Source organism: Anabrus simplex, chromosome 1, assembly GCF_040414725.1.
Source record: "Anabrus simplex isolate iqAnaSimp1 chromosome 1, ASM4041472v1, whole genome shotgun sequence".
NCBI classification, from domain to species: Eukaryota; Metazoa; Arthropoda; class Insecta; order Orthoptera; family Tettigoniidae; genus Anabrus; species Anabrus simplex.
In genome coordinates, this window is record NC_090265.1 from 837810146 (window position 1) to 837820543 (window position 10398).

Sequence of the window (10398 nt, forward strand, 5' to 3'; positions counted from 1 at the left end):
TCCTTCAACCAATCGACGGGAAATTGTTCTGGTCGATATTGGAACAGCCAGGGTGTCTTGCACATGCTGAAGAATGGCGGTTGACGTGGCGTGCGGGGCTGCCACCGCTTGGCGGCGGATGCGCCGATCCTCGCGTGCTGACGTCACTCGGGCTGCGCCTGGACCCCTCGCACGTGCCACATGTCCCTGCGCCAACCATCTTCGCCACAGGCGCTGCACCGTGGACACATCCCTATGGGTATCGGCTGCGATTTGACGAAGCGACCAACCTGCCCTTCTCAGCCCGATCACCATACCCCTCGTAAAGTCGTCTGTCTGCTGGAAATGCCTCCGTTGACGGCGGCCTGGCATTCTTAGCTATACACGTGTCCTGTGGCACACGACAACACGTTCTACAATGACTGTCGGCTGAGAAATCACGGTACGAAGTGGGCCATTCGCCAACGCCGTGTCCCATTTATCGTTCGCTACGTGCGCAGCACAGCGACGCATTTCACATCATGAGCATACCTCAGTGACGTCAGTCTACCCTGCAATTGTCATAAAGTTCTGACCACTCCTTCTTGGTGTTGTATTTGCTCTGTCAGTCAGTGTATTTTGAAGGATTTTTTTTATCTACGAAGATAATCATGCCTCCCCAATAATTACCAAGAATTGATTAACTAACTACCGGGCGAGTTGGGCGTGCGGTTAGGAGCGCGCAGCTGTGAGCTCGCATCCGGGAGATAGTGGGTTAGAGTCGCACTGTCGGCAGCCCTGAAGATGGTTTTCCGTGGTTTCCCACTTTCACACCAGGCAAATGCTGGGGCTGTACATTAATTAAGGCCACGGCCGCTTCCTTCCCATTCCTAGGCTTTTCCTGTCCTATCGTCGCCATAAGACCTATCTGTGTCGGTGCGACGTAAAACAACTAGCAAAAAAGAGTGTTGGTTGCGTGGTAGGTGTGGCCTTGCGTTCGGGAGATGTTGGGTTCGAACCCCATCAATGGTAGCCATGATGTTTGTTTTCCGTGGTTTCGCGTTTACATACTGTAATTAAGGCTACAGCTGCTTCATTCCCTGTCCAAGCCCTTTCCTGTCCTATCGTCGCTGAAAAACTATTTGAGTTTCAGCATCGTAAAAAAAACAGCCAACAAACAAAACAAATATCTTAGAATTGTTTTTGGTACAAGTGAGGACCCACACCACGACAGCTTCTAGGCATTCCTGTCCTTAAGATAGCGTGTAGTTTTACATGGTTGTAGATATCGTGATCGTTCAAGACAGCTCCGTATGAAGACAGCTCAAGTTCGAGGGTTCGACTCCCGGCTGAAGTAGGTTACGTGGAATCCCAAACACAAAGACGTGATTTTCATTTAAAAATTCCAACGTGCATTGGCTGCTATTCGAACCGTGGACACCTTGGTGTGGAGCCACACGGCATTTCTTGTTTATTTCTCTCATGTATGTTAATGCTCTCATCCATTGTACATGTGTTTGTCAGGAGATCTACATAGATAGACTGACAACCTAATGCTGATGCGCACTCCTGCCCAAAGGCTTCCAGTTCTGAGCTACATCCATCCACCTCGTCTCCGCAGGTGTGATGTTCTGGTCTAAGAGTACCGCAAGATATTCCAAAATCAGCATTTTCCTTTACTTGCTGACGTATCTGACGCTTGTCTACCCAGAATTCGTTCATGACAGCTCCGTATGAAGACAGCTCAAGTTCGAGGGTTCGATCCCCGGCTGAAGTAGGCTAGTGGTCAACTTTCTGAGCTTAAGTTCGAGGGTTCGATCCCTAGCTGAAGTAGGTTAGTGATCAACTTTCTGAGCTTAAGTTCAAGGGTTCGATTCCTAGCTGAAGTAGGTTAGTGGTCAACTTTTTGAGCTTAAGTTCAAGAGTTCGACCCTAGCTGAAGTAGGTTAGTGGTCAACTTTCTGAGATCAAGTTCGATGGTTCGATCCCCGGCTGAAATAGGTTAGTAGTCAGCTTTCTGAGCTCAAGTTCAAGGGTTCGATCCCTATCTGAAGTAGGTTAGTGGTCAACTTTTTGAGCTTAAGTTCAAGGGTTCGATCCCTAGCTGAAGTAGGTTAGTGGTCAAATTTTTGAGCTTAAGTTCGATGGTTCGATCCCTAGCTGAAGTAGGTTAGTGGTCAACTTTGTGAGATCAAGTTCGATGGTTCGATCCCTATCTGAAGTAGGTTAGTGGTCAACTTTGTCAGATCAAGTTCAATGGTTCGATCCCTAGCTGAAGTAGGTTAGTGGTCAACTTTTTCAGTTTAAGGGTTCGATCCCTAGATGAAATAGGTTAGTCGTCAACTTTTTGAGCTTAAGTTCAAGGGTTCGATCCCTATCTGAAGTAGGTTAGTGGTCAACTTTCTGAGATCAAGTTCGATGGTTCGATCCCTAGCTGAAGTAGGTTAGTGGTCAACTTTTTGAGCTCAAGTTCAAGGGTTCGATCCCTAGCTGAAGTAGGTTAGTGGTCAACTTTTTGAGCTTAAGTTCAAGGGTTCGATCCCTAGCTGAAGTAGGTTAGTGGTCAACTTTTTGAGCGTAAGTTCGATCCCTAGCTGAAGTAGGTTAGTGGTCAACGTTTTGAGCTTAAGTTCAAGGGTTCGATCCCTATCTGAAGTAGGTTAGTGGTCAACTTTCTGAGATAAAGTTCGATGGTTCGATCCCTAGCTGAAGTAGGTTAGTGGTCAACTTTTTTAGCTTAATTTCAAGGGTTCGATCCCTAGCTGAAATAGGTTAGTGTTCAACTTTTTGAGCTTAAGTTCAAGGGTTCGATCCCTAGCTGAAGTAGGTTAGTGGTCAACTTTCTGAGATCAAGTTCGATGGTTCGATCTCTAGCTGAAGTAGGTTAGTGGTCAACTTTCTGAGATCAAGTTCAACAGTTCGATCCCTAGCTGAAGTAGGTTAGTGGTCAACTTTCTGAGATCAAGTTCAAGAGTTTGATCCCTAGCTGAAGTAGGTTAGTGGTCAACTTTTTGAGCTTAAGTTCTAGGGTTCGATCCCTATCTGAATTAGGTTAGTGGTCAACTTTCTGAGATCAAGGTCAACAGTTCGATCCCCCGGCTGAAATAGGTTAGTGGTCAGCTTTCTCAGCTCAAGTTCTAGGGTTTGTTCCTCGACTGAAATAGGTTAGTGATCATCTTTTGAGCTCAAGTTCGAGGGCTCGATCCCGGGCTGAAGTAGGTTACTGATCAGCTTTCTGAGCTCAAGTTCGAGGGTTCGACCCCTGGGGCTAAAGTAGGTTAGAGGTTAGCTTTCGGAGCTCAAGTTCGAGGGTGCGATCCCTGGGGCTAAAGTAGGTTAGAGGTCAGCTTTCTGAGCCGAAGTTCGTCAGGATCCTACAACTTGTGACCTCTAGCTGATTCTTTCATTAATCTATATTTGTCTGACAGGGAAACGACGATTTAGCTAGGTGGCAGATTCGAAATTTTCTGACTCGCTGACTTGGTTCGTTGTACTGTCTTACTGTCTTCTACTGACTTTCGATAGGGAGTCTTAATGGAGAGAGAGCCGGCCCGCCTGAATTTTTGGAGAAGAATTACTAAGTGTCAATGTCAGGAGAGTAAGAGGTCTGTGCAGGTTACTTACAAGCAGAAAGTGTTACAAGGTTACGCTACTACACTAGCTCTCAGCACGTCCTGTGTTCGTCGTCTGTTGGTCATAGCGCTGACTTTGCATACTATATCCTGACCTAAGGTAACAAGAGCACATGCCCTTGCATTTGTTTCTTTCTGCGACATGTAGTTGAGCGGTAGATAAAATCTGCTTTATATCTGTAACGATTATTTTGAAAAGAAAACAGCTGCTACAGGCTTTTAGGGTTAGTACAGGGTTTTAATACACAGGCCTGTAGAAAAGTTAATATCATGCCAGTGACTATGCGGTCTTATCTGTGGAATTGTGTCCGATTCTACCCTCTGTACGTAGACCTGTTTCTGACTCTAGTTCACGTGTAAAAGAATTTGCAGTTAATACGTCAAGCCTTTCATACGGGACAACTACAAGGGGTGTGAACCTTGTTTAGGCTTCGGTTGGCTTATATGAAGCATAGTGGTTGCTTGCTTGCTTGCTTGCAACAAGGTCGTTGTGATACCACGCGCCACAGCGCCAGCCTTAACAAACTGAGATTTTTTTTTTTTGCTAGGGGCTTTACGTCGCACCGACACAGATAGGTCTTATGGCGACGATGGGATAGGAAAGGCCTAGGAGTTGGAAGGAAGCGGCCGTGGCCTTAATTAAGGTACAGCCCCAGCATTTGCCTGGTGTGAAAATGGGAAACCACGGAAAACCATTTTCAGGGCTGCCGATAGTGGGATTCGAACCTACTATCTCCCGGATGCAAGCTCACAGCCGCGCGCCTCTACGCGCACGGCCAACTCGCCCGGTAAACTGCTGATTTGGTGTTTCGGGAGTCTAGAGTCTCAGTCTCAGACATGACGGGCTGTATTTACTTATTATTATTATTATTATTATTATTATTATTATTATTATTATTATTATTATTATTTTGGGTCGGGAAAGAACGCCATTAAAGAGCGGACGAGAAAAATGGAAATGTCATTTCAAGTGACGAGGAACACATACAGTATAACGTACAGTATAACGTATGGGTCTAAACTGCCCGGCCCAGCGGTGTAGGGGGCAACGCGTCCGCCTGTCACCCGGCGGCCCCGGGTTCGATTTCCGGCCGGGAATGATTAATATCCTGCCCTGGGGGCTGGGTGTTTGTGTCGTCCTTATTGTTCCTTTCTTCATATTCAACACTCTACACTTCCGCAATTCAAATTGCACGCAAAAGATCTCTATAGATTGACGCCCCGACCAAATAGCATTAAAAAATTGGTCTAAACTGAGGCGTCCAGACCCTATTATTAAACGTGAGTGTCTGTATGTAGCAGAAACATTGGATATGACTGGGAAAGGTGGAACTGAAGACATCCGAAAGAGAGAAATAAGAATGCTAAAAAATTCTAGGCCCAAATGTGAAAAAAATAAGGAGAGGAGACTCAAATCTAACAAAGAATTTTAGGCCTACGAAAGAACAGAATGAGTAGTTGAATTGGTGAGGAAGAAAAGGGTACAATTCTGTGGACACTTGTTGAGGATGGACAGTAGCAGATTAACGGAGAATCTTTGAGTTCTTCAGCAGAGGAAGACAAAGTTGAAATGTTTTCGAGAAGTGAGATTGGACTTGACTGAGATGGGGTTTACGGAAGTTGGTATAATGAACAGAAATCGATTTAGACAACTCGTCAAAGTTACATTTGAAATGTGGCTGCCCCCCAAATCGTGTAATGTCCCCCTTTTTTTGAATGTCTTTTCCCTCATTCCTTCCTTCAACAGTTGGTCACCCTAATCTTGGCATAAGAAATTGCCCCTGCAGTGTAAATATGAGTACATGGAAGGGTAGAAGAACAAAGTGGAGGCAATAGTAAACTTCTGGCCATAAAAACGGAGAGTTATCAACTAAACCAAGCGTTCATTTCACAATATCTTGCAGGAAGCGCGGGGAATGGAGATAAGATAAGCTTGAACTATTGAGAGGAGGAAATTACACCGCGAATGGTATTTATTTATACAGCTGTGTGAAACTGGTAGCTCATCTTCAGGTTTTAGAGATCACTTAAGCCAACCGAGATCATTTAGGGTTTTGGCTATTTTCCTGATGTCATGTATTGTTCAGGTAAAAATACCAACCAGTGATTTCGGCGGTGAGGATAAAAAGCCAGCAGCTACACCCGACGAGCCCCCTGATAATAATAATAATAATAATAAATAATAATAATAATAATAATAATAATAATAATAATAATAATAATAATGCTATATTGAAACGTTACAAAACAGTTATTGTACTGAAAGCTCTATATACATCAGGAACCTTAACTTTAGGTAGTCATCCTAAAATTTCAGATAATGAAAAACAAGAAAGTAAAATTGTTAGGAAAATCTTCGACCCCATACAAGAAAATGGAATTTGGATCAAAAGGCGAGCTGCAAACATCTATAGTCACATAGATAGTTTCATAACTACTGTAAGGAGGAAATGTTTAGCATTTTTTGGACGCAATTTTAGGATGGATAATAATCGATTCACAAAACATTTATTCAATGTAATAAATTTCCAAAACAGGAGAATAAACTGTCTGGAAGAAAGAAGAGGGGTCCTGAATGAATTGAACATCAGGGAAGGCATCATGAAAAATTGCGAAGTTTCAGGCCCTCAGTAAATAAACACACATTTGTGGTCAAAACTAGCAGCAGATCTGGTACGAAGTGGCCAGAAGAACGGAAGAGGCAACACAGTGAGTTCATGAAGAGATTTTGGAAGAATAAGAAGTCGAAAGTCATCAAGCCAATGAACAAGTTCCAACGCGCCCTATGAATGGGCATAGGGAATCCTGGACAAAGAATGCGGTATTTTTGACACGAAGTCACTTTACTGTGGTACGGATTCCACATTAAACTGGAGGTCCCTTGGCTATGATCACGATTTTAACGGTCACGTCAAACTACAAACTACTATCTTCTGCTTAATTTCATAATAATAATAATTTTTACCAATACAATTTATTTCATACTTTATCTCCTTTCATGTTCCACAAATTAGACCTTTTTGAAGATCCAGAACCTCTCATAATTTAAATTCACCAATTATACAATTCCTTTATTGTTGTAACGAATTTCTTGCAGAAATATATTTATTTACAGGATCATACACTGTGAGTTATATGAACAATTAATTGCCTGTGCTTCCAAATTTTAAACGAAAATTTATTGTTTGTGTTTTTCCACGATCTGTGTTCCATTGAGGAATTGTATTATTATTATTATTATTATTATTATTATTATTATTATTATATAAGCCCATTAGGACTCCGCAAAGTATTTAGAGGCGTGCATTCGCCTTCCTTTGTACCCATATTTCATTATTTTACTGTGGGCTTCCTTTCTGTCTTCAGAGCAGGTTGTTCCAGTCTTCTTATTTTGTCTTTTCTCTTGAACAACTTGCCATTTGTGAATTTCGGATCTGAAGATTACCCTGTATCGGAAATCTGCTAGTGTAATTCATGCCTGTTTCAAATCGGTGTTGATTTCGCCAATCCATTACATTGTTCATTCATTTTATTATTATTATTATTATTATTATTATTATTATTATTATTATTATTATTATTATTATTATTATTGCTGTTTTAGTTGTGTCTTTGTTTTAATTCATGAGTGTTCACGGTAATGAAATATCCTGTGCGAGTTTAGATTATTTTATTCTTTATCTTTGTTTCCTTTGCTTTTAAGTTGAATTTACGTTTCCTTAAATACAGTATGTATGCTAAGTATTGGTATAAGACGATACTGCTGACTGTGTACTTTCATGGAGACAAATAAATAAATAAATAAATAAATAAATAAATAAATAAATAAATAAATAAATAAATAAATAAATAATACCTTGAAGTTCGATTCCCTTTGGCTGAGTGGTCAACGTCACCTACTTCTGTTGAGTGGGTTCCGGGTTCATTTCACGGCTTGGTCAAGGATTTAACCGCGTCTTGTTAATTCCTTTGGCTAGGTGACTGTTGTCTGTGTTTGTCTTAACACATCTACTACGAACAATCAAAGAAACAAACAATAGTGAAATGCAACCTTCCAGGGATGATTGGCGTCGGGAAGATCATGCGGTCGTAAAACAAGGCCCAGTTCTCATGTGCGAAACAGTTCGTACCCACGATCGCACCAGGGTATGTGAAACAACGGAATAATAATAATAATAATAATAATAATAATAATAATAATAATAATAATAATAATAATAATAATAATAATAATAATATTGTCTTTACGTTCCACTAACTACTTTTTCGGTTTTTGGAGACGTCGAGGTGCCGGGATTTAGTCCCGTGGGAATTCTTTTACGTGCCAGTAAATCTACCGACACGAGGCTGACGTATATGAGCAGCTTCAAATACCATCAGACTGAGTCAGAATCGAACCTGCCATGTTGGGGTAAGAAGTCCAGCACCTCAACCGTCTGATCGACTCAGCCCGGCGGGTATTATCAGACTTGGAGTACGGTACAATTTGGTTGGAGTCCTATGAAAAGAGTTATCTTACTGCTCCGTACACTTTTCTATTTGTAAGCTATTTCAGATTCTGAAGGGGATTGACATCATACAGCGAATTATCTACAATCTGTACAAAAATTGGTGTGCAGTGATGAAGAATCGAGGGTTTTGAAAACGAAGCAGCAATCCAGAAAGTTGTGAGGCAAGGCTGCAGTTTGTCCCACCTTCTTCTCAATGTTTATACAGAACAGGCGGAAACAGAAATCAAAGAGGAATAAGGAAAGGGAATCACAATCCAAGGAGAGGAAATCAAAACCTTGAGATTTGCCGATAATATTGTTCTTTTATCTGAGTCTACAGAAGACCTAGAGACATTAACTGAATGGTACGTGTGCAGAGTCCTGGGGAGGGAGTACAAGATGAAAATAAATAAGTCCAAAGCAAAAGGAATGGAGTTGAGTCGAATGAAGGCAGGTGATAGGAAATGTTAAATTAAGAAATGAAGTCTTAAAGGAGTAGATGAATATTGATACTTAGGTAGTAAAATAATTAATGATAGCAGTAGGAAGGAGGACATAAAATGCAGTCTAGCACAAGCAAGGAAGGTCTTTTTTAAACAAAAGAAATTTGTTCGTCCGCCTCTGTGGTGTGGTGTTTAGTGTGATTAGCTGCCACCCCCGGAGGACCGGGTTCGATTTCCGGCTCTGCCACGAAATTTGAAAAGTGGTACGAGGGCTGGAACGGGGTTCACTCAGCCTCGGGAAGTCAACTGAGTAGAGGTGAGTTCGATTCTCACCTCAGCCATCCTGGAAGTGGTTTTCCGTGGTTTCCCACTTCTCCTCCAGGCGAATGCCGGGATGGTACCTAACTTAAGGCCACGGCCGCTTCCTTCCCTCTTCCTTGTCTATCCCTTCCAATCTTCCCATCCCTCAGGAAGGCCCCTGTTCAGCATAGCAGGTGAGGCCGCCTGGGCGAAGTACTGGTAATTCTCCCCAGTTGTACCCAATGTCTCGCGCTCCAGGACACTGCCCTTGAGTGAGGTGGGATCCCTCGCTGAGTCCGAGGGAAAAACCAACCCTGGAGGGTAAGCAGATAAAGAAGAAGAAATTTGTTCACTTCGACCATTGATAGAGGAATTGTAAAGGTGTTTCTGAAGACTTTCGTCAGGAGCGTGGCATTGTGTGGAAGTGAAACATGGAGAATACCTCAGAAAGGAAGAGAATAGAAGCTCTTGAAATGTGGTATTACGGAAGAATGTTGAAGGTGAGATGGACAGATCGAATTACGAATGAAGAGACACTGAATCGAATTAGTGAAAGGAGATCGATTTGGATACATTTGACGAAAAGAGTTAGAATGATAGGACACATTTTAAGACAACCAGTTGGATTTTGAGGTAAGTGTTGACGGTAGTCCGGCCCCGCGGTGTAGGGGGGAAACGCGTCCGCCTGTCACCCGGCGGCCCCGGATTCGACTCCTAGCCGGATCACGGCTTTTTAATATTGTAAATGATTAATATCCCTGTTATGGGGACTGGGTGTTTGTGTGACGTCCTTAACGTTCCTTTCCTCACATTCAACACTCTACACTTCCGCAATTTCACTTACACGCAGGTTCATATCATATTGTGAAAGTAGTGGCAAAAGATCTACAGAGATCGACGCCACTATCATTAAAAATGTGTAGACGGCAAGAAGGGTAGGGGTAGACCAAGGTATGACAAGCAGATTAGAGCGGATGTAGGATGGAGTAATTACGTAGGTTAGCACAGGACATGGTGGCATGGAGAGCTTCTTCAAACCAGGCTATGGACTGATGACTCACAGTACTAACTAATCTGTACTTACCATTGTGGATATTAACGAGAAGGATCAGCAGCAGACAGGAACCACCCAGCTGCCATGTTGACAACATTTTAGAGTAGATGTGAGCCCTCTGTAGTCCAACTGCGTTATGGTAACTGAAGGTTCCACCAAGATAAGATTACGTCACAGTGAAGTGAACATGCGTTGGTAAGCGACTGCCTCATGCAGGTCTGCGTGTGTTGGTTATTAGAGCCAGGCGTCGGGAACACGCCGCCTAAAATAAACAGCTCGTCACGTGACTTGGTCGCTACCTTGTGGTGAGCAGCGGCGCGGTGAACTTTGAATGAAAACACTTCGAGGCACTGAAGTGTGAAGATGGGGGCCCGATAGGGCACTGAAACACAGCGTGCGCTTCGAGGAAGTGCAAAAGGGTGCCTTTCATTAGTTGAAGGGTTGATGTATTTTACATTAAGTGACACTGAAATATAAGTTTCCGGCCCCGTGATCTTAGGGGTAGTGTGCCTGTCGCTCAT

The 10398-nt window shown here is 42.8% G+C and overlaps 1 protein-coding gene across 1 annotated transcript in view; it reads right to left on the reverse strand.

Moving 5' to 3' along the window:
• The window catches only part of LOC136873984 (UPAR/Ly6 domain-containing protein crok), a 38633-nt gene extending 28526 nt beyond the window's left edge, over positions 1-10107 (reverse strand). The window contains exon 1 of the mRNA XM_068225250.1: positions 9908-10107. Within this exon, the coding sequence (XP_068081351.1) occupies positions 9908-9974 (67 nt within the window). The 5' untranslated portion in view covers positions 9975-10107. The remainder of the gene's footprint in view (positions 1-9907) is intronic.
• Positions 10108-10398: the final 291 nt, after the last annotated feature.